We start from the raw sequence: 24,345 nt of genomic DNA, 5'->3' as shown, positions 1-24,345 counted from the left end.
AGACCCAAGCTCCATTCCCAGCACCCACATGGGGGCTCCCAGCAATCTATAGGCATAGTTTTAAAACATGTGATGCTCTCATCTGGCTTCCAAGGGCACCAGGCACACAACTGGTGCACAGACATACATATAAGCAAAATACCCATACACATATAAAATAATTTAAACACATACACACACACACACACACACACACACACACACACACACACACACTTACATATAATACACTGTCTCAAACAAGCAAAGGGACTACAAAAGCCTGGGTAGCTAGGAGCTTAGCATCTCCAAGCCAAAGCTCACAGTCTCAGCAGTGAATGGGTTCAGGACACACCTGGAGAGCACACTGCAAGTGGGCTAAGTACTGTTCCACATTCTAGTCCCCCTCAAAAGCTTGTTCAAAGCTGCGCTGAGTGCCTTTCTCTCAAAGGTGTACAATTTGAGGGCAAGATCCGATCTCGCATTGGCTTGCTTTATGCCACTGACGTGAGTGAAATGGGAAGCCGAAGAAGGGAAACAGGAGAAAGGGAAATCAGATGAAAGTCTCTGTCGTAAACGTATGAACAACGAAAAATTACCCACTCCAGTTGAGAGCTGATGGAGTCATCATTTGTTTCTCAAGTCTCTGTTTCCCATGTATGTTCATGTCTGCCCCTCCTGGTCTTGGGATTCACACTTATCTGTGAGTCACTTACCAAGAATTGGGTGGAGGTGGGGGCAGGGGGATCCAGCCACAACTCTGGCTGCCTAGGATGCCCAGTCAAATCTGGTGGGTTAACAGTAGACTGAAAAAGGGTCCTACACCCACTCTCACCCTGTGACCTGGGGATGGGATTGACTTCGTCTAACAGAACGGATGTGAAAAGACAAATCAATGACAGTCACAAGTCCTCTTAGAGGTAACCCCATCCTGGTGGTTTATTCCTACCTCTCCTGACTGAAAGGAGTCAACCCCCATCTCTAAAAGGAGAGGTGAGCGATATTGTGCAAGTATTTTAAAAAATCTTACAAACTATTTGACTAAAGATGGAATGTTTAAACACCTATATGACAATTACCTACCCAGTAGCTCCATCCTTATGTTTGTTTTTAGCAGATCATAAGTTTTTTTAAATAATCTATTTATTTTTTTATTTTATGTGCATTGGTGTTTTGCCTGTATGTATGTCCGGGGTCCCCTGAAACTGGAGTTATAGACGGTTGTGAGCTGCCATATGGGTGCTGGGAATTGAACCCGGGTCCTCTGGAAGAGCAGTCAATGCTCTTAACCACTGAGCCATCTCTCCAGCCGCATGATCATAAGTTTCTTAATGGTATCTGGGCCAAGATTATTTAGTATTCGCTGCTGTGTGGACATTAAAAGCTACATCAATTATTTTCAAGAAATTCACAGTCTAATGAGTAAAATGGATCACAGACCAACAGTTATAATGGTGGTAGGTCTGTATAAGGGGCTTCAGTAGAACATAATCATTTATTTATTATATCCTCAAGAATGATGCCCATTGTGTCACTTCTGGAATCTCTGCTATAAAGCAGTAGGGAAGAAATTTTGCACAGGGGGAAAAAACCTCCACTTTTCCTACCCAACTTATTCATCTTCAATCCTATTTTTTTTTAATTTGAAGTGAATCTTTTTTTTTTTTTTTTTTGTTGCTAAGAAGGGCCACGTCAAAACTGTGGTCAGTGTCTCTAGAATCTGAGGTGAACAGGTACTCGGTTGATCCAAAGAAACAGGCTGGGAAGTGGCTGAGGAGGAAGGAAGGCAGACATGCAGTTTTGCCAGCTAACTATCGCTCGCGTTTTTTAAAAAACCTTTTCACTTTTATTCAGGAAACTTGCACAGTTTACTTAGCTTCTTGAATCCCTCACTGATGTGAGGTGAGCAATAAGTAAACAAGACATGCATTTCTGCTCAGAAAGAGAAGACAATCTCATCCCTGAGCATATAATCAACGAAAAATGACAGGGTGGAGGCGTAAACACAAGGAAATCCCAAATGGCACGTGGGTATTAAGCTTGGTAGTATGATTAAAGGTGAATTTATTTCGTCTCTTGTAAAAATCTCCTTTTTGAAGGTCTTCTGGGTATGGTACTGTCTTCTAAACAATAAAGTTACACATAGATGTCTTGATTTATCATGGTTGTTACTAATCTGTTCCCTTCCAACCCTGGAGATGAAGAAAGGGGAGAGGCATCACTAGGATTGGTCATCTCTACAAAGCTGGGCCTCCCCGGAAGGTGGAAACCGGCTGCTCTCTGGGCCACCCAGACTACTTGGAAAGCTGATGTTCCATCTTCAAAAATCACACACACACACACACACACACACACACACACACACACACACACACACACACACGTAATTGTCCCAGAGGAAAGAAGAGAGTTTTCTGTTGAGACAAGGGTGAGGGTGGAACTAAAGAGTCAGGACTCTTCAGCAGCGCCAAGGAGACTTCATTTTGCATCAAGTAGAATCACTGAAGGGCCCAGATGCATCAGGCTCCACAGGAGGCTGAGAGAGAATGAAGGCAAGGCCAGCAAGTGTTTGCAAGAATAAGGCCCCATGCCGCCGTCTAATGGGTTTCTGCCAACATGGTAGGCTTCTGAGAAGGAGCTAGAGAAGGTAATATACAAGCAAGGATGGTCAACCCAGCTGGAGACCTCTTGTAAAGAGTCAGACTCACTGGATGAAAGGAATCAGGCAAAGACCTAATGAAAATCGGCATCAGGCCCAATGAGGAATTTGGTCTTAACCCTCTTAAGTTTTGCTGCAAGGACAGCCCTGGTGCAGCTCAGTTTTTCAAGCCAAGGAAACAGGACCAGAGGAGTGCAGAAAAATCATCTGCTATGTAGACAACTAGGTAGGATTCCTGAGTTTCCCCAAAGAATCACCACCACCTCAAGGGTCACTTCATGGGGACAAATGCTATTGGAGAACAAGTTACACAACAGGTCCCTGCTCAGCTCCTTAGGCAATTGTGCACCGAGGGAATTTCCTTAGACTGTGAGACTCAATTCCCTGTCTTTGAACATTGCAGTAATAACAGTTATCTCTGCCTAAAGCAAGGGGGCTGGCACACCCAGTCTCTGTTCTGAGGTGTGGACAGAAGTCTCGCTTCCACTGGAAAGTGAGGACCCCACTTCTGCTGACATTTTCTATTCAGTTTCACGCACAATCACTATCCTGCCAGTCTGCCCCTCACCCACCCCACATCTCCTGAGATCACTCAGAGGACACGCAAAAGCAACAGCTTTTCCATCTACACAGCCCACCACTTTCCTTCCTTGGTTGAAGGCTGGACAGACAGACTGTGAGTTTGCATGTGCCCAGGGCCAGAGAAGCCTCCAGGGCCAGTCTGTCCTGGTAACTACCCTGAACAGGCTCCCAGACCAGTTTTGATGCGAAGAGACAAGCCGCTATTTTTTTACCAGCAGAAGGGCTGGGCAGGCCACAGTGGGAAAGCCATCACCCCAATTATCATAAACCTGAAGGAGACAGGTGGTCTAAAGCAGGAGGCCTCAAGGAGCCTTAAGTGAATTCAATGTCTTCTCCCAGCAGGGAAGGAGACGGAGAAACTCGAGAGCCGTGGAAGGGAGGGTATGAATGTGAAGGATGAAGCTAACCATGAAAATTTAATTTGTTAAAATAATGACTAGAGAATGACAGATAATGCACAAATTGTCTACATGCATTTATTAAACACATAATAAATGTGCATATGAGTATATACATATTATATGTGTGTGTGCACCATGATAAAAATTAATTCCACCTTCTAGGGCGCATCATTGTTTGTCTCCCTGCTAGCAAGAACCCTGGAGCACAGAGGCAAATTTCAGCTTCCTTTCGGGCAGATGGAGGCCATGTAGCTTAAGCTGCCCAGGTGAGCAAATGTCACCGAATACCTATTTGGAGGGTGGTAAATTCCAGCTATCTCAGGGAAATGCCAAGTGGTCTCAGGTCACAAGTTTGGCAAATAGCAATTTGGAAGGGGGGGAGGGAAGGGCCCAGGGGAGAAAAAGAACAAGAGTATGAAGTGGGGGGGGGGGGGATGAAGGAGGTTACTGGAACAACAGGCAAGGCCTCAAACACAGTCATTTCTCAGACTACCTACGCATAAAATGAGAACCGTTTGCTTCCAAGCCAGGGTGGCCACGAACTTCCATTCTGAAGACTTTTATAGCCACATTCCTGGTCCTAAGGAACACACCCCACTAATATCCACAGGCTTTAGTCAGCTACCCATGGTACAGTGACTGTGACCCTGACTTAGGCACCCCGTGGGGCTGTGAGCTCCTTGAAGGTTAGGGCCATGATGGGCACAACCTTGTTCACCCTCCTTCACAGTGATCCGTCCATCAGGCAAGCTTCATCAACATTTGTCCGCAACCAAAGCAGTACGTAGGCGGAAACAGAATATGGACTCTTGGGCCACGTCAAGCCACGCCAAGACCAAAAACAAACACTTGTAGACTGAAAACACCAACCCAAAGCAGGGGAGAGTTTGACTTTTCCTTTTAACCTTTAGTTCCCCCCAGATGATGTCTATAAACATCTGGTGAAGCTCACTAATAACAGCGCAACCTTGCATGGTCTCCCCGCACGAGGAGCAGTATTCATGAGGCAGAAATGCAGAGAGAGAGGTGGATGACAAGGGGACCTTGGCATGTCAACTGGTCTTTGCCTACTTAGGCCAAACCAGACCCACAGAGCCACATTTTATTTCCTTTGCACTGATGAAAACCAACTAAGAAGGTACCAAAACATCTCAGCCAGAGACACAGACACCCAGAAAAAGGAGGCAGGGGTAACTAACCACCTCACTCCATCTTCCATTGTAACTCGGCGGCTGTTACTACTGTTGCTACTATTTTAACTACACCTGTACCAGTTCACCGAACATGTGAACTCTTGCCCTGCACCACAACCCTTCTATCCTCTACCCCAGTGCACAGGGAAGAGAAATCGCCTGTGGAATTAATAACAGGCCTGGTTCTTCAGTGGGCTGGTCCAACACTAGGCTCTTGAAAATTTATGGAGAGAATAAGTCATAGATAGTTTTCCTAGTTGGGAGGCAATCCAACCTTGCTGACTTCTGCCTCACCACATGAAGGCAACACCACATGGAGGCAACGCTAAATTTTGAGGGGTGACGGTCACCCCACCATGCTGTCGAAGGGCAATAATAGAAAAGCACTCTGATCCATTGAAGAACAGTAACCTCAGACCAAGCATGTCTTTCCAAGTGTAACTTTCGAAGAAGAAAAATAAAGTAATGCAACTTTCGGCAGGAGCCTGATGACCGCCCTTTCCTGCCCTGGCTGCAGCAGGCTAGGTGGGGGAGGAGACGCAACTGCATGCACTGAGCCCAAAATGAGTTGTCTAGCTTCGAAAAACAACTGGCCCAAATCAGGCAGATAGCGGCCCCTTGGCACAAGTCTCCGAAACAAGGCAAGCGGCCCTGTAAGGAACCAGGTAGGACAGAAGGCCTGGAGCCTTCCCCAAGTGTTCAAGAAATCACACCAAGCTTAACAAAAACAAACACCAAAGCTGTTTCAAGGACATCAAGGTTCTTTGGGTTAAAAATTTCCCCAGGGGAAGGTGCTGTACTCCCTATAATAGCTGAGAGAGACAGAAAGTAAGATGGGGGGGGGGGTTCACAGTACCTTCATGTTCTATGATTTATCCCAACTCAAGAGACGAAGCAACCATGGGGATATTTATCCATCAGAGCTGAGACAGAGCTGACAAAAAGAGGAGCTGCAAACTGGCATGCACGCGGGCAGACCCCAGCCTCCTTCTGAATCTCACTTCTGTATGCAAAACCTCCAGGCCTGAATTGTCCATTTAGGAAAGTAGCGCCCATGGCAGGAGACACACGCAGGAACCGCACTGAGTAGAGATCCTGGGGGCCCCTTGCTGCTGTGGTGGGGGAGTCCAGCCCCGCCTTGAAAGTGTTCAGTAAAGGAAGCAAGATTCCTGAGAAAGAGGATCCTTTCTGAAGAGGCAGTCATCTCTTGTTACCCTTGAGGTCAGCCTGGAGGGGTGAGAAAGCCTTCTGCAAACACCTTCCACCCCACCCGGGCTGATCCGGATCCTTGGCCTCCCCAGCCAAGCACAGGAGGAAAGCAAACAAGTCTTACCACCAGGCAGGCTCTGGGTGCACAATCCCAAGCCTTGCAGATCTGCACTGAGGACTCAAGACAGGGCCCCACGGTGGCCGTGAGCATCCACCAACTAGCCAACCAGCCTCCCTGTGCCTCCCCAGCTGCTACAGGGCTGTACCAAGCCAAGTCCATAGACTTGTGATGACCCAGCCCCTACCCCAGGATACACAGGCAGGAGACACCCCAGTGCCTCTGCTAGGCTTAGATCCATCCCCACGTGAGAAGATCATGTCTTAAAAGTACCTGTTCTTAGAAATACCTGTCCTCAGGTCACCAAAATCCTTCACCACCCCTCAACTTCCTCCAACACCCCAGATTTCTCTTTTCTACCTGATTAGGTCAAAACACTTTTTCATCTCTTAAATATTCTTGTTTATTGTTGGGTTCTCTCTCTCTCTCTCTCTCTCTCTCTCTCTCTCTCTCTCTCTCTCCCTCTCTCCCTCTCTCTCCCTCCCTTCCTCCCTCCCTCCACTTCATTTTTTCTTTCCCCTTCATAGGACTTAGCTCTAAACACCACACTATGACTTCTCCTTCCTGTCTGCACCACATCACCACCCACCAGCACCCATCCAGGATTTTCCCTCCTAAGGGCTTGGAGATGATTGCTAACACCACAGCAAGGATGCCCGCACAAAGGCGAGCTGAGCCCAGATGCTGGCTCTTTGTTGTTTTTAAGTGTGTGTTAATGTAGGCTTTGGGTGGGCGGGGTAGGGGTAAGGGTGGGGGGGTCCAGCCTCTCCTAGCACTGTGTGGTGAGAAATTAGTCCTCAACTCTCAGAGCTAGCTACACGGCCATTTCTGGAGGATGTCAGCCAGGCTTGTCAGCACTCTCAAGGAGGCTTGCTTTCTTTGTTAGGGACAAAATATAAATGCCAAGTTTCAGCCCTATTAACAATGGTAATTGTTAGAAATCTGTGACAGTGGCAACACACTTGAGATCTCAAATCACCCAAAACCCTCAGGGAAAAAAAAGCCCAGCTACTCTCTTCCTGATTTAGTCCAGACCAGCAGGTAAATGGATTCCTTTGAGCTGCTGGCAGATTCAACTAGCCTGAATGCAAGACAAAATGTCAACTTTTCTTTTTCCGTTTCTGTCCACACTTCTGCAGGCAAAACAAAGCATCTTTCTTTTTTAAAAAAAAACCTCACTTTAATAAAGTTTCCTGAAGTTTCACTGACAGGTAGGTGGGATGGCATAAAGGCCATCAAGTCACTGTCCAGGTCCATGGTGGAAACCAGACTCAGATTTCCAAACTTCCTGGACTTGACTTCATGAACACAGAAAGGTCTGCATCTTCCCCTCATAAGTTCCTATCTGGAATCTCCAATCTAGGATCCCTTAGTTACAAATACATAATAAGCATGAAACATTTTCGGGAGTTGCCAAGCCAACAAGGTAAGCTTACTGGCCCCCAGCCGAATACTTCCATCATAAACATTTTTCAAATTCCACCACTTTTTTTTCCACCCTCTCAGTTTGTCTTATTCAATTCAACTTGATTGATGGAAGTAGCTGTAACATCACCATAACCAGTTTTACGTGACTGCCTAGAAAAGATACAGGGATTCCCAGGCTAAATTAGGACCACCATCACAATGAGAGAAAAGTCTCTCATAAATGCTCAACCTGCCTCCCAGATTGTGTGCCTAGGCTTGGGAAGGGAGTCATGTTGGGTCTCACAGCCTGTAGAATGTAGGGTCAGACTGGTGGCTTTCTATATCCACCCAGACTAGGAAAGCTGAGACGCAAAGATAAATTGGTATTCTCAAGATGACATACTAACATGGAGGCAGAGAGCACCCGACTTGAAGGGCAATCCAGTGGTTCCATCTAGCAGTTCTATCACCTATAATTCCTCTGACTTGTTCCCACTCCGTTGCAGCTAAAGATAGCAAGATGGCTGTTTGGCCCACTCAGTTATTTTAGGGAACCTCAGAGGATTTTGCTAGGGGTATAAAACCACAGATGAGCAGTTACAGAGAGAAATGACTTACAAAGACAGAGACGATGGTGTGCGAGCGCAGGAGGGTGGGGGCAACACTGGCTTCGTCCTAGGTCATGGTAGTGTCCGCTGATGGGTGCAGGGTACAAGAATCCTCTCACAAACCTTCCCATATGTGGCCAGCCAGCAGAAGCCAGTTTCACCAGCTACAGACCCACCAGATCCAGTTTGAGAAAGGCAATAGCCACTTCTCCCTCAGAGTACAAGAAATTTGCCTAAAACTGGGGAGGCAGAGACAGGCAGATCTCTGTGAGTTCAAGGCTTGCCCGGTCTACAAAAAAAGTTCCAGGACAGCCTGCGCTGTTACACAGAGAAACCCTGTCTTGAAAAACAAAACAGAATGATAAAGAAAGAAAGAAATTTGACAAAAGTGGGGAGAAATTATTCCTTCTGATAGCCATTCAGTGTTGGGCTGCCCAACAAGTAACGGCAGTAACCCTCAGCCTTCAAGCTGAGAAATGAAACCTGGTGAATTAAGATGTTCTCCACATGGAATGTATACACTACATTTTAAAGTTGCACTACAAAGCAGAGCCCCAAATAGCTCCTTAACATTTAGGGCAATTGCTAGTTGAACACATTTAGGTTAAATGAGATGCAATTCTGAAGTTTACTTTATCTGTTGCCTTTTTTTTTTTTTTTTTTTTTTTGGTGTTTTGAGACAGGGTTTTTCTGTGTAGTTTTGCGCCTCTCCTGGAACTTGCTTTGTAGACCAAGGCCGGCCTCGAACTCACAGAGATCGCCTGCCTCTGTCTCCAGAGTGCTAGGATTAAAGGCGTGCGCCACCACCACCCAGCTATCTGTTTCTTTGTATTTGTTTTTTTTTATTGTTTGTTCTTTTGATGGAGCAAACTTAGATGGTTAAATTTAGATACACACACACACACACATCATACAGAACAGCATAGGATTGGGTGCAGAAAGTGTGCAAGTACCAGGTAGACAAGTACAAAGAGCATAGTCAGCATTGTGACAGCCTCCAAAGTCTTGGCTGGGGTGACAAAATATCACATAGTGAGATGGGGCTGTAACCTGGGAGAGAGGTAGTCAACACCAGGCACACGGATTCTGAAAAATAATTGTAGCTGCAATTAACTGAGCACAGGCTTTGAACACTGCGCTTCCTGGTGTTGTCCTCTTTAGCCTGTCAAGTGAGCCTGGGTCCTAGGTATTATTTTCACTAGAGATGAGGAAATTGATGCCCTGTGAAATCAAATAACTAATGCGATTTGACCCGGTTGGCTGACTGCAAGTCCATGCTTTAGCATTCTAAGTTGCTACTGACCATTGCTGTTGTTTTCCAAGTGTCTTCCTCCCCAGGGATGTGGCATATGTTACTCCAGCGTTAGAGACTTGTTGCTTTGGCTCACCTAACACTATAGCAGGCTAACCGCTCTGAGAGAATTTCCACGGAAATCCTGATCGTGAATATTTTGGGTAAAATAAACTTTTCAAAGCATGCCCTTTCTCGCTGAGCTTAAAGACTGACTCAAGGATGGGCAAAAGCACACAATAGTATCGTGAACTTGGAAAAGAAAGGGTTCTGGTCAGAGAAGGGCGTAAAACAGCTGGATGTCTAGGAGGGCTGAAGAGAAAACCCAGTCTCACGCCTAACAGGACTAAAGAATATGTCTACTGCAACTGTGCATTAAATCAAACAGCTGATTTATTATTTTCGTTTGTTTTTAAATACTGTGCCCACTTGGAGGGACTCGGAAAAACAAGTTGGCATGTCCTCATGCCAAATCTAGCCATAGTTACCAAGTGACCTACCATTGCCCCTCCCAGATTTATGAAAGACATACACCCCCACGTATACATACACAGCAGCAGTATTCATAACGCCAAAAGGGGGAAACAACCCAATTGTCCATCCACTGATGAATGGATAAACAAATGTGTCACATCCATTCAGTGAAATACTATTTGGCTGGGAAAAGATACGAAGAGTTCTCACATGTATGTTGAACTGTGGACAAATCTTAAAAACAGGTAATGTGGGAGAACCTAGTCATGAAGTGAGCGGTACCATGCACAGAGGTAGAATCTGACATCAGGGGCTGTTAGGATCCAGGCATGGGAGAAGGAGACATGGCCCAAGTGGTGATGGGGACTGGGTTAGGAGAGGACCAAAATGTTCTAAAACTAGATTGTGGTGCAGAGTGCAGAGCTCCGTGAAAACACGAAAACCCATTGAACTGTACTTTGTGTACAGGTGAATTTCATGGTATATAAATTACATTTCAAACATATGTTTAAAAGAATAACAACATGAATAAGCAGTAGCCTGATGTGTGTCAAGAAACCAATCTCTGTGACGAAGATGGTATTTCTCCTAAATACAGAACATATTGGGAGGCTAGGGAAAGGTCACGTGGTTCTGACTTCTTCTTATGAAGTTCCCACCTTGAAGTTTGGCAGGTTGAACGGAGGGATCTGGGCATGCTCAGAGAAAGCATTTTAACTCTGGATGCACTATCTTCAGTAGGTGTTGCTGGGGGAACATATATATCCACAGCACAGGCAATTCTAGCTAGCTAGGTGGTGGTTATCTGGGAAGAACATGATTAAAAGTCCCTGTCTTTGCTCTTCATCATTCTGTATCCTGCCCCTTCTTCTGGCTAAACACAGCTAATTCTCACTTGAAGAAAATACGTGAGAAACAAAAGACGCTACCCTTAAATTCAGCAATTTTTCTCTTTCAAGCCTTGGAATTGGCTCAGCCCTTAGGGACCATCTGGTGGAGGTCTCTCTTTTTCATGTAAGAAAATAGGGCCAGAAACCACAAAACCTGCCGGCCCTGTGTGTTTACACCAGGCACTGTAATTTACATCTACTCCCTCGTTTAATCCTCCCAGTGACCCTTCAACATACATTCAAGCTTGGGAGGGTACTCAGGAAAAGGATGGCATACACCCAAGTGTGGGTATTGGGGGTCTCAAGAGAGGATCACCATAGCAACAGACAGGTCACCATAGCAACAGATAACTATCAGATTATTCAGAGAGGTATCATTGTGACCTTTATTTTTATAAAAAAGCAAAGTAAGTCTCAGAGAAGTTTAGCAACCTAAATAAGGTCACACAGCAAAAAAGAAGCAGATCAAGGAGGTTGGCTGTAGAAACCAAGTAATTAACTGCCAACAACTGTTGCAGTTTCTCCTAAAATTAAGAAATTTGCCTGTGGTCTTACAATTGGTTAGTTATAAGTGTACAGCCAACAACAAGGATGAGGCATCCATCCCAACATTCCCTGATTGACAATTTTCAGATGTAGGTAAAGCTTTAGGCCATAGCAAAAAAAAAAAAAAAAAAAAAAAAAAAGATGGACTTTGACCCCACAGAGCCTTGGTTTTCACCCCTACTGAGATAGAAAAGAGCCTTCTGGCAGGTCACTAGTGACCTTTTTCTGCCATCCCAGGAGACAGGCTTTACAGTCCCATGACAATCTACACCTGTACCTTTTACACCCTGGGAGCCATCTTGCCAACTGATAAGAAGTGCTGTCTCTAAGATGCCAAGGGGGCAAAACATAGAAACTCAGAGCCCGCCCCCAACCCCAGACGAGGAATTGTCCTCTACCATCCTAACAAGGCAGCAGGCACATGTTTCTGCAGTGTCAAGGGGTTGATGCCAGTGCACCTTGAGAGGGGCCCTGACAGGAAGCCAGTGAAATTCACACAAAATATTCAGGAACCCTGTATCCACATTGTTCCTAGGTCTTGCCACAGCATCTCAAGTTTAGGAGCAGGATGGAGCAAGAACTGGTGTATTACCCTAATCCAGGTTAGCAAGGCAAGGAGCCGGGACATGAGGTGATTAAAAAAAAAAAAAAACACAAAGGAGGCATGGTTGCCTGTACCCTTAATCCCAGCATGTGGGGTGCAGAGGCAGAGGCAGGTACATCGCTAGGAGTTGAAGGCCAGCCTGGTGTATATAACACATGACTCGTTCGCGGGCAGCCAGAGCTACACAGTGAGACCCTGCCTTAAAAAAAAGAAATGTTCACCTTGTCTATTATAACAAGTCTGTGACTATGAGATCTTTTCTCAAACAAGTAAATATAAATATAAAGATACATAGATAGATATCCATATATGTATGTATATACGTACGTACATATATATATATGGATACATACACACTTACATATATAAAACCAAGTTCAAACATTAGACGTCCTGCTAAAAGATATTGAGGCTCAGCTTTCCTAAGGAATACATACAATGTAGGTTCAACAGAAGCCAGGGGCCAGTGAGGTGACCCTGACAGTAACACCTGAGTTCCATCCCCAGAGCCCATGTAGTGAAAGATGAGAACTGATTCCTGAAAGCTGTTCTCTTACCTCCACACATCGGTCATGGCACTCCTCACCCCACCTCACCCCCACAAATAAATACATAAGTATAATTTAAATAAAAAAAAATTAAGGTGCCAGAGCTCTGTTTTAAAAACTCCCATGCCTTTGTGTTTATATATGCCAATATCTAGTCTGGGTTTGTTTGCTTGTTCAGGGCTATTTCTGTAGTTTTGCCAAGAAGGAGAGAAAATTTATGGTTATCAACAGAACACGGAGGTAAAGCCTTCAAAGGCCGGGCCCCAGTTAGGAGCTGAGTCCTTGAATCTCCCATAGATCTCGAACTCTCCTACATTATGCACACAGCATACCAGTCTGCAGCCTGTCTGCAGCTCCTGTACCTTTAGGTCTAATGGCTTCTCCCTTGCACATGGCCTCTTGCAGAGTCTCCATGCAAACTGTCTCTCAAGTTCAGTTCAGATTAGAAAACAAATAACACACAACCCCCCCCACCCCCATCTCTTTTGAGAAGCTATCAGCAAATCATACTCTATACCCTCTTCCTAGGTCTCTAGAGCTCCAATGTCTGGAAACCCACTTTCAAGGAATGGGAAGATACCAAAATACCAAGAGACTCTCTCAGAGTCACACTGCAGGTCCACAGTCTATGTGCATGGCCACCGTGAGAGGTGGCGATGGGGTCACGTGTTGTGAACACGCCTTCATTTTATGCTCTTTCCTTTCGAGCCCTTTCTACCCCAGATCCAGCCCAAAAGGACCAAATTCGCAACTCCGCAGCTCTATGTTTTTAAAAGGCTTTGCAGTTCCCAGGCCATGAATTTGAGCTCCCCCAACACTCCCACCCAGCTCCAACAGGGACCTGATGGGAGGCTGCTCCAGACCGTCCACGGCTATTTCAGTCTTGTTCTGCTTAAGGAACAAGGTCATCTGTGTTTTTCGAAGTCACACACAGCTTCCTTCCACAGTTCACCCCCATTACACACACACACACACACACACACACCCGAGTCTCCAGTTTTTCAAAGGGAAGAGAAAAGAAGTAGGGGTCCGTCCCATCGTGGAACTGCTATGGCAGGCAGGCAAGAATCAGGAGGGAAGGAGTCACATAGGAAATAACGTAGAACTGAAAACAGATCCTACAGCGCCATGATGGGGGTGTTAATTGAACACAGACAGAGAGAAAGACGAGAACAAAAGAGTGTTAAAGGAGGGGGGAAATCAGTTTTTCCAACCTCCTCCAATTATTTGATTGAACTTGAGCGCGGGTTACACTCAGTGAAAACTTAGCTGAGGCGTGCCAGCTAATTCAGTTCTAAAATTAAAATCCACTCACAACTGCAGCTTGTTCACAGGTGTCTGTGACTACTCTCTTTAGTAAACAAACGGCGCTTTTCACCTTTTCAAAATTTTTAAACCTCTGTGATTTTTGGCGGAGGAGTTTAAGCATTTAAAATAAATCCAGAAACCTTTTAAGTACTTAGGAAATAGGCTGGGTCTATTTTTACAGAAACTCAATTTGTTTCACTTTTTTTCTCTACCCCCTCTGTCCCATCAACCCATTTTCCAGCTCACATAGACACAGGCAAACCACCCTACCGCTAACATGCCAGAGAAGTAGTGCCGGTTCTTAAAAAAAAAAAAAAAAAAAAAATGACTGTAAATGACCCAAACTCTGTGCTTAATACTCTATGATCCCAGACTGAACATGCAGCTAAAAGCTACATCACCTTGGTGAAAATCTCCACAAGGTTTGCTTGCTGCTGACTGCAATTTGCAACCTGAATGTTTCGTTGGCATTTTTTTTTTTTATCCCAGCGTTTATTTTTAAAAAAGCATGAAGTATCAAAATAAGCACTTCCCCACACTCTTAGAGCAAAACACACAAAGCAGTCCGTCTACTTTTCAAAATCCCAAAGTAATTTCTGACTTAAACACCCATCAATCAACTATAATTCAGGCACTGCTGTCTTCTTTGGGTATTATGCACGTGTTTTTGTTTTTGTTTTTTAAGTACCAAAAGGTTGATAAGATGTCTTAGCCAGTTTTCCTACTTACTTCCAACTAAATTATTAACAAAATCCAAGAAACAAAAAGCAGCAAGCCCCCCACCCCCCCCCCCTGCGCCAACACACGGGCGCGCGCACATACATACATACACACCAGCTCATTTCCAGAACCCTGCCTAGGTGAAGCAGGGGGAGCCACAGTGAGTACACAGAACTGTCCCACCTCGAATGGGCTCGGCAGGGCTTCAGGTAGGCCCTCAAAAACACTCCGTGCTGTGAATGTTGAGGAAAAGTCCCCAAACAGCAAAGGAAGATGTGTCAACTGATCTCTCCGACCATCTTTTTACTAGTTCTGGATCGAGAGAGGGCAACAGACAGACAGACTGACAGACAGACAGACAGGAAAGGGCAGGAAGTGATGTGCACTTTGCATTCTCCCAGGGTGCATGCATCAAAGGCTTGGAAGATGTGCAGGCGGCCCAGAGCCTGAACTGGAGAAGTCAAGGCACTTGGAAATAAAAGCTTGTTTTGAACATGGTACTGTCCGTTCTACCTTTGACATCAAGGTCTCTTCCTTCCCTGCAGCCTCCCGACACTCAAGTGGAAGAATAAAAGTGAGTTCACACTCCCCCTACTCAGGCCTCCTCTCCATAGAACCCTGGTTTGTAGCCCTTTACACAGGGGACAGTCACCATTTACGTTACTTCACTGACCGTTCTTTAAAACACCCTCTATCACCAATAACACACAGGACTTTAAATTAGATCATTTTTAAGACTCCAACCATAGACATGTTAACATAAATTTTTTTAAAGCAGACATTATCTTCCAATCAAAAGAACACTGTTTTGGCCAATACCACAACTTCCCACCCCATAGCTGTAGCCAATATTAATCAAGAACCGAGTCTTCAGCGCGCACCTGAATCGGACCTCTATTCACACCCACCCACTTTGATCTCCCACCTCAGCAGGTTTGAATTAGGAGACCAGAATTAAACACTGCGGCCATGATGTACAAGCCAGTGACCCGACGGGTGCCCTTCCCATTAAAAACATGATAAAGTATCTTTCAAAAGAAACTCTCCTTCAGTACCTTTATTCCCTGTTCCTTTTTATTTTGACTCCAAATTTCATGAACCAAGATTAACAAAACTCCAACTCGACGAGAAACAAAGCCTGAAGCTCAAAGTGAACACCCCCCACTGGAGACTTAGGAAGAAAAAGAAAAAAAGGGGGGGGTGAGTAGAGAAGGGGACACATATGCACACATGCCCACAGCTTCTCCGAGTTCATAGACAGAAAAGAAAAAAAAACTAAAATTGTGGCAAACTGAGGAAGAACTCCTTTGGTATGAGTATGCACAGTCAATACATCTCTTCAAAGGCGTCTCTCACGGCGAGAGCGACGCAATTATCAGCTTTGCAATAAGGTAAGGTCCTGGCACAGGCACCTGGATGACTCAGAGGTCTCAGCAGCCCCCTCAGGTGCTTTGTCTGGGATGTTCTACACTACACAAGTATCAGTCAACAAAGGAGCTGTGTACTAATTTCTCAGACATTTGAAAGACCCGAGTAATTACATAAGCAATCAATGGGGACCTCCCGAAAAGATTCTTTTTTTTTTTTTTTTTAAACAGAGAAATCTGGAGAGTCCTTAAGAGAGAAGAGAAAGGAGAGCCACCCTCGGTGCCCTCCCCCACTTTCCATGTGTAACTATCAGTGTACATCAACCGAGCGTGCAATCATATCTGTTGTCACCTTCACGCATGTCACACCCTTGCTTATATGGTTTAGATATGAATTATTGACTGCTATACACCTTGTTGTAAAAAATAAATAAATAAACGGGATGGCAGGTACTTTGCCCGGCTTCAAAGTGGGCAAGAAAGTCTGTGAGACCAGCAGCTGATCCCCGTTTCCTGCAAGCACCCCTCAGTGCCCTCTTTACGCCCCGGCTTCAGATTGCCTTCTGGACTCTTTCTTCTTACAAGGGAGTGATTGAACCCACTTTGGAAAATTAAGGACCAAAATAAAGAAACAAGAGGACAGTTGCTAAGTGCCCTTTCTCTGCGCATCTGTTGTTTAGGAACACCTCTGATTGATGACTGCGATATTTTAATTGTTGCTTTAAAATTTAAATGCCCTCCTGGGATGTGTTATAAGTGTGTTAGTCTATGATATGAGGTCTAGAAAGTAGAAAAACAACAGAGGGAATGATCTCAGGATAATATAGTGCCCCAAATCCAAAGAGGGTCCCTCCTAGGAAAACCACAGGCCATTCCAAAGCCGGTTCCACCTAGCTGCATCGTTCATTCCACAAAGGTATTTGAAGACACTCTTTTGAGAACCTCAAGTTGGTTGCTCTGTGTTAATACAAATCGCAAAAGTGGCCACAAGAAAAGCAAGCTGACCAGTTTAACTCTCTCACCCCTCTCCACCCCAATAGCAGGGATGTGGAGGAATGGGGGCAAGTATAGATGAAAATATATTCCTTCAGGAAATGGACTTTTACTTGCGTATATTCCCCCAAAGGCATATCATTCTACCAATTTCCAGTCAGAACCTCTGCCTTAGCCCCGATTTCAAAAACAGTTGGGGCCAGATTTAAAGAAAATACACTGCTTAAAATCCGCTGTCAAAGAAAGATGTTTCCCTTTAGAGAAAGCAGAACCGTCTTTCATGGTGGCGCTTGTATTCTAAAATGTTAAGATCCCAAGAAGAGCAGGAAGGCTCCAGGTTCGGTGATTTGACCAGCCAAGGAAAAACCCCCAAAAGGGTGGATTTTAGTTCCTACCTGTTTTTTCTTTGATTTCACACAACACGTTAAACAAGGCGGGCTTCATTCTGTGGCAGTTTAAAGCATGTTTTCTGCAAGAAAAAAACAACAACAACAACAAACACAACCGCTTAGGTGGACACTCAAGATCAAAGTGACAAGGTACACTCCAAGCCTAACTCTGTGGCATGCTTCAATTGTTTGTATGACTTACTATACAAAGTCCCACCATAGGAAAAGAAGCAACGGTAATTAGCAGTGAGAGTAGGGATTTAACTGCCGAGCAGAAATAACCTAAATTATGCCCATTAGAGAAAGGGTTTTCTTTCTTTTCCTTTCTTTCTGTTTTTTTTTTTTTCCTCCCCTTGGTAAGTAGTTAAATCAAAGTGGAATTCTTCAACCAGGAATCATATTGATGACAATGAACAGCAAGGCCAAATGCATAGGTTAACAGTTCTGTATACTGTCAGCAAGAACCACAGCCTAGGAGCTATCTGCCTCTGTATATGTGTGTGTGTGTGTGTGTGTGTGTGTGTGTGTGTGTGTGTGTGTGTGAGTGTGTGTGTGTCCATGTGTTTTCAAATTTAATTCATCCATGTGTTCGAATTCATTCCGCAGATGCCCCTGTATTCTCATAAACATAAGATGCTTGAAAGGTCTTGTGAGTAGAACTGTCAATTTATAAAATTTCAGTCCCCAAGTTAAAGAGTATGGAAATGCGTTGCCAGGGGGCAAACATACCCAGATGGGGAATAAATTCATTTCTCTGTGTTCACATTATGGCTCTTGTGCGCACACGGCTTATTTGCAGGTGTTGAAATTCAATTATTTACAATTAGGACCTTGCACCCACTGGGGAAAAAATAAATACAATTTTGCCTTTTAGATTAGTGATTTACCTGGTTCCCGTGGTCGTGCACGTTTGTACTCAGAATGCACTTGAGGAACAGAACAATGCCCTTCCTTCTAGTTTATTATGGACTCACTTAGCAGAATGATATTGTTTTGGAAATAAAATACTGATCTTATCAGCTACTAGCACAGGGAATTCTGTTTACTAACTAAATGTATGTGTAAAGATAAGCAGAAAACCCTGGCACTCAAAACACATTCAATTCTTTTTCAATCAGTTTTAAAGTTAAAAAAAAAAAAAAAAAAGACATATCTTCCAGATGAGCAGGGATTACCTACATACTCTATACTGTGGAACAGGGGAATAATAAACTCAAAATTCAAAAATGCACACACACACATACATACACACACACACACACACACACACACACCATCATTATCTAAAACAGTCATAGCTTACTTTCTAGATCAACAAATCTACACTGCAAATATGTAACTAGGGAGAAGGAAAAAGCTCAATAGTCTAAGTAGTTATATTGTTTCAAGGGGAAATAAAGAGGTTAGAAATTAAGTTCTCAGGAGAGGTTAAAAACAGTCTGAAAACATTTCAGTGTATTTAAGATCTTTTCTGGGTCTTTAAAAATACTTCCCACTCATCCGTTTGTGTTTTTGTTTTTGAACACAGGCCCAAATGCAAAGAACTGGCAGCTCCCTCTAGAAGCTTTGCTTCCCCACACCACACAAATGGGCTGAGAGAGACAACTGGATTCCTCCCCGTCCCCAAACTGCATCTGATCTGTCTCAGCATCTAGGCCATTAAAGGGGATCCCGCTGAGAAGTGTTTGTCCTCAGTTTCACAAAAAGAGAGACCAGAAAAGTAGCGAGGCTGCAAGCTCACTAGCCTCTTCCACTTCATGAACTTGTGACCAAACCAGCTTATCCGTGGTGTCTGAGTGTATGTTTCTGGAACAATGTTATGGAGAAATCGGTTCCAATTCACGAGAATTGCCAGTGGGGAGCCTCTCTTTTGCCATACCCATTAGTTTTTCTGCAGATAATAACATTGAAAAAGAGCACCAATTAATTTTTCAAAAATCTCTTCCCCCACCATTAAAAGCATGAAAATAGGGTAAGGGGGGAGTCTTTTAACATTCCCAAGTTTTTAGGCGCCCTAAGCCTTAGCACTTTTAAGTTTACATGTTCCATGTGTTAGCAGCTACAAGGAGCGTAATTCATAACATGCGTGCTTTTTGCTGCTTCCTCTTATTTTCTCAAGGCTCTGTTTCTCTGACATAAAATTCATATTATGTCTTATCCACATAACTAAGTCTCATAAGGGCTAGCCTTTTTGTAATGTGCTCAAGAAAATTCCAAAGCCAAATAGAAAAGTACTCGGAGATTTAACAAAGCTGAGTGATTGTGTGGACATATGTGACCATTGAATTTTTTTTTTTTTTTTTTTAATCCTTCCTATCTGAGTTGGGCCTTGGGCAAGCTGTTAGTGGCTTGGCCATTTTAACCTGTGTTTTCATTTTGAAAAAGAGGATTCACTGTAAAAATCCTAGCGTCAAGAACCTGGAGGTGGGTTCAGTTAAGGAAGCCCTAGTTCCATAGTTGTATTCCTTCATGTCCTGCCCTACTGTAAAATTCATACGTGCTTTCATTTCAATTTAGTTACACTCTCAGTGATCCTGGAAGAGGCATCGGGCAGAGAATCTGCTTGATATTTGTTCCTACCCCTTTATAAAGGACCACACATAACTCTGTCCTAGGAAGTGAGACACCAAGTCAAATTAAGAGACAATAAAGTTAAACTCAAAATCAGAGTCTCTTCAAACTAACAAAACAGTCTTCAAAGCAAAATTATCTCCCTTTCTCCCCATTTTCTTTTTCTAAAAACAAAACGGAGTGACTGCAAGATATTTTCTTACTGTCTGACATCTAACACAGAACTACCCCGCTTTTTGTTTGTTTGTTTGTTTGTTTGGGGTGGAAACTGAGAAAAGAGAAAAGACCCAAAAAACAATTGTGGAGGAGTAAATGAAGACGGAAAATCAAACTTATTCAGTTATCTAAGGACTCAGTTGAATCTGCAAATAAAGTGTTCTTGGGACATTTTTTTTTAAATTTTATTTATTTTTTTTTATTTTGTCATGTTCCGAAGTCCCTCAACTACAGAAGGTAAGGAATGCCGCTCGGAACTTGACAATTCTGCTTTCCTCTTAGACTTTTTTAAAGCAGTTAAAAAAAAAAAAAAAAAAAAGTGCCGAGGGCCGCTTTCGGATTAGTCGGCAGCATTTTCGGCGTGGGTGCGTGTTTGTGTGCATTCATACAAATACCTCTAACAGACACACACGCACAGTATCTACACACAGCCATATCACCGCACCGGCGACCACACTTTCGATAACAACGCTTCTTTAAATTTTACTCCTCCGCCATGGAGTTGCTTGTCAAAATGAGAAAAGAAACAACATTTTTTTTTTTTTAAAGAAAGCGCTGTGGTGATTCGGTTCCCATTGTTTCCCCCTGCGAGAGGGAGGAAAAAAAAAAAAAGGAAAAGAAAGGCAAAGAAAAGCCTCCATCTCACCTGGCCTGCGCTTCATCCAAACTCTGGTCTGTGATGGTCATAATTTGCTGTAAAATGTCCCCGATGTCCTGCTTCCTCCCGCCCTCCCCCTCGGTCCCTCCGGCCCCATCCTGCAAGTGCTGGGACAGGCCGGGGTGTCCGGCCATCCCGACCCCAGCGTGGGAATGCATCAGCCTCGGCTGCTCGTCCATCTCCGAAGGCTCCGGCAGCCCCGGCTCTTCCTCTTCGGCTCCTCGGCTCGGCGCCTGGGAAGCACCGAGGCTTTTTATCCTTCAAGCTGTCTTCAAATCCTTTTCAGGATAAACAGGGACCGGGGTTTAAAAAAAAAAAAAAAAAGACCAAACGGAAAAAAAAAAAATCTCTTTGCCTCTTTAGAGGATGGTGGGAGGAGGGGGAGGGGGAGGGGGGCGTGAAGGGGTTGCGGGGTGAGGGTGGGGAAAAGGGCTGGTGGGGAAGGGTGTTGACTCCAAAAAAGCAAGAAAAATAAACCACCTTCCCACTTGGCGAAAAGAAATCAGAGCTGCCTTTGGGTTTTTCAGTCCGATCTCCTTTGCAAGGCAGAAATGGGCTCCCGGCGCTTAAATCTGTGGCTTAATCCTTTTGCAAATATGCATTGATCGGGAGAAAGGAGAGGAAGGCAGGGGGATTGCAATGCAAACTTTCCCCCCCACCCCCCGCTGCCCCCCACCCCCACTCCGGGCCAGAGTGATCTCAAAGGGGGTGGGCTGTAGCAGAAGCCAGATCTCCCCCAGCCGTGGCGGCAGGCAAAGCCCAAGCTCTCTCCTCCTCCGTGTCTCTGCAAACTCCAGCAGCCCCGTCAGCCTCCTGCTTTTGTTTAGCCCAGGCTCAGGACTCCAGAAACATATACAGAAAAACCACAGCCTGAGAGGAGGAGGAGGAGGAGGAGGAGGAGAAGGAGGAGGAGGAGGAGGAGGAGGAGGAGGAGGACGAGAAGGAGGAGAGGGGAGGGGGTCGCGGGAAGGGGGGAGGGGGCGGAGAGACCAGGAGGCGGGGGCCAGCAGAGGGAGGAGGGCTTCAGAGCCCCGCCCCCCACTCTGATTGGCCAGTCCAGGGAAACGGGCTCTTCCTCCCACTACTTTCCACCCTGCTCCTCCTCCTCGGCTTCCTTCAGCTCCTCCTCACTCGGGCGTCCTGTCAATCAGAGCTTAGAGGTGGGCCGGGAAGGAGGCGGAGCTAAGAACAAGTCTCCAGTCCTTAAAGGTGCAGAGCGAGGCTAGCTCCGGCTCTTGTCTTGGCTGCTTCTCTTAGGCTGCGTCCTTGAGGAAAACGTGGCTCCACTTAAATACAAGACTGTAAAATTAACACGAAAGCACACAGACGGTGTGGATCCCTCCGCCCCACCCTTCGTTCGCCTACGCAGTGACGCTGAGGTAGTAAACTTGGTACTGTGAAATCCTTAGATCTCGGGAAACTGTTGAGAGCAAAACTTTGTAATATGACGTAGTTAGTAAATAAAATCAGGCTGCCAAGATAATGAATAATGATCTCTAATAGATGAAAGTCAAGACAGTAGGTAATTTGCAAGAACTCAACTCTAGGCCAGCAGAAAGAATACAGATTGCCTTAACTGTGTACTAAAATGAAATAAAACTCAAGAAAAAAGACTAATAAATAAGTTCACCAAATGAAACGAATTCAACATTTCTCTTCCCCCTGAGGGAAGTTGATTATTTGGCTTAAACACTTAATAAAGGATTGCATTATCACAGTCTGGTTTTAGTTTTTTAATATAGTCTAATAAGCATTAATAACAGGGAAAAGAAGGAAACTGACATTTATTGAATGCCTACTATGCACAAAGTAATTTACTTGAGTTATTGTATTTAATTCCCAAGACATCTCTGTGAATTATGGAATATAATTCTCGTTTCACAGAAAGGAAACTTAGAAAGGTTAAAGAATTTGTCCAAACTCCACAGTTATGAAGTATGTAAGTTGGAATTCATACCCAGGTTTGGCTCTCTGCAAGACCCAGTGTGTCTATGTATAGTAGGCCTCAAATCTACCAGGTACATGTGAATGTGCTAAAAGCTACTTATGTTACCTTGTGTTTCTGTAGCTTGGAAACAGACTTAAGTACTTAGAAGAACAGATACTAAAAACAGAGGTCTGGTATTAAAAATACATAGGAAATAAATTAATTAATTAAGTGGAAGCCAATAAAGAATTCCTGCCTTTGGCAAATCCACAAATTTACCTTTGTTTTCCTTTAGTGCAGCCAACAGGAAAATCAAATTGGGTCCATAGTCTCGATGCCCATAAGATATGATGATGATGATGATGATGATGATGATGATGATGATAATAATACACCAATCACTTAGGAAAGCCTGGACTAATAATAATAATAATAATAATAATAATAATAATAATAATACACCAATCACTTAGGAAAGCCTGGACTGTTAACTGTTGGAAGTTAAAACATTGTCTTGTGTAACCAATCCTTGTCCTGCATGGCTGTATACGGCCAGCCTCAGTATCCTCAATCAGCAAAATGGGACATCACCTAGCCAGGCAATTGGAGATCCTCAAATAAAATGTTATTCTCTTCATCAACCATTATGCAAACACTTGGCAAGATAAGGGGCCCTTGGGGAAGCACTTCAAAGCAGCTCTTAACATGCTCACTGGCACCCACTGGCAGAAGGGCAGGCGGTAGTGTGTATTAACTGTACTGATGATGCCATATTACTTAATAAAAGTGGTTTTATTCACCCACATATCTTGACTTGTAAACTGCTGGTTCAGTCAACACTAATCAGAAGTTGAGTAAAACCATATACTTAAATCATATGTCAATCTCAGTTCGTATGGTTTCATATATCCCTTGCCTCTTACAACATGAGGTTGGAGAAGAGCCTATAAAAATCAGTTTTGAAGCAATTAATTCTGAGTTGTGAATCTAATAAAATGTTGCCAGGTCAAGTATTGAGAAAAGCACCATTAATACTATAAGATCATTATTGTCTAGGGTCATTTTGCTAGGGGAATTAGAGATGTGTACAATATTAATAGTACAAATGACTAATACTTGTCGTTTACCAAGCTAAGTTTTTCTATGCAAGGTACTCAGTTGGGTCACCACAACTATCTGGTCTCAATTCTTATGCATTTAACTATGACTCCATACTGTTGCCTAAATGCATTTCAATATAAAATGTAAAAGAACTGAAAGAAAGTGAAAATCCACTCTGAGTGGGCTTTGAGGTGGGTCTGCAGGACAAATTGGATCTGGGAGGCAGGCAGGGTTAATACATGTTTTAGGGGGTGTCTTTGGACACAGCAGAAGTAATGTTAAGTAGGTATGACTGCACGGGCACTGGCTGTCAGCATTGTGCTCTCTCTGGTGGACACTGAGGTCACATGAGAGACTGTTTCAAGCACAGGGAGAGGAGGCATGGCTAGTTATATAGTTGTCCAAACCCACAGGTAAATGATTATGGTCTTGCCCAAATTGTCTGAGAGGTGTGGGGGTGGGGGGGGGGGGGTGGGGGAGGCAATGTGAAAATCCACCAGGAAGGAAGGAGGCAATAGAGATGGGAAGGCAAGGACAGTGCTGAGACCGCATCAAGATGGTGATGGTGCCACTGGGACAGTTTGAT

General features: G+C 44.3%; 1 protein-coding gene across 4 annotated transcripts in view; it reads right to left on the bottom strand.

Moving 5' to 3' along the window:
- The window catches only part of Pbx1 (PBX homeobox 1), a 311,495-nt gene extending 289,859 nt beyond the window's left edge, over positions 1 to 21,636 (bottom strand). For 3 of the 4 annotated variants that reach the window (XM_036202143.1, XM_036202140.1, XM_036202142.1), the window contains exons 1-2: positions 20,720 to 21,636; positions 17,293 to 17,366 (exon numbers count right to left, since the gene is read on the bottom strand). In XM_036202143.1, the coding sequence (XP_036058036.1) occupies positions 17,293 to 17,366; positions 20,720 to 20,910 (265 nt within the window). In that variant the 5' untranslated portion in view covers positions 20,911 to 21,636. The remainder of the gene's footprint in view (positions 1 to 17,292; positions 17,367 to 20,719) is intronic. The other variant, XM_036202139.1, reaches the window with a different exon arrangement.
- Between the last annotated feature and the right edge of the window lie 2,709 nt (positions 21,637 to 24,345).

Source organism: Onychomys torridus, chromosome 11 (assembly GCF_903995425.1).
Source record: "Onychomys torridus chromosome 11, mOncTor1.1, whole genome shotgun sequence".
NCBI lineage: Eukaryota > Metazoa > Chordata > Mammalia > Rodentia > Cricetidae > Onychomys > Onychomys torridus.
This window is presented reverse-complemented; position numbering and strand designations above follow the sequence as displayed.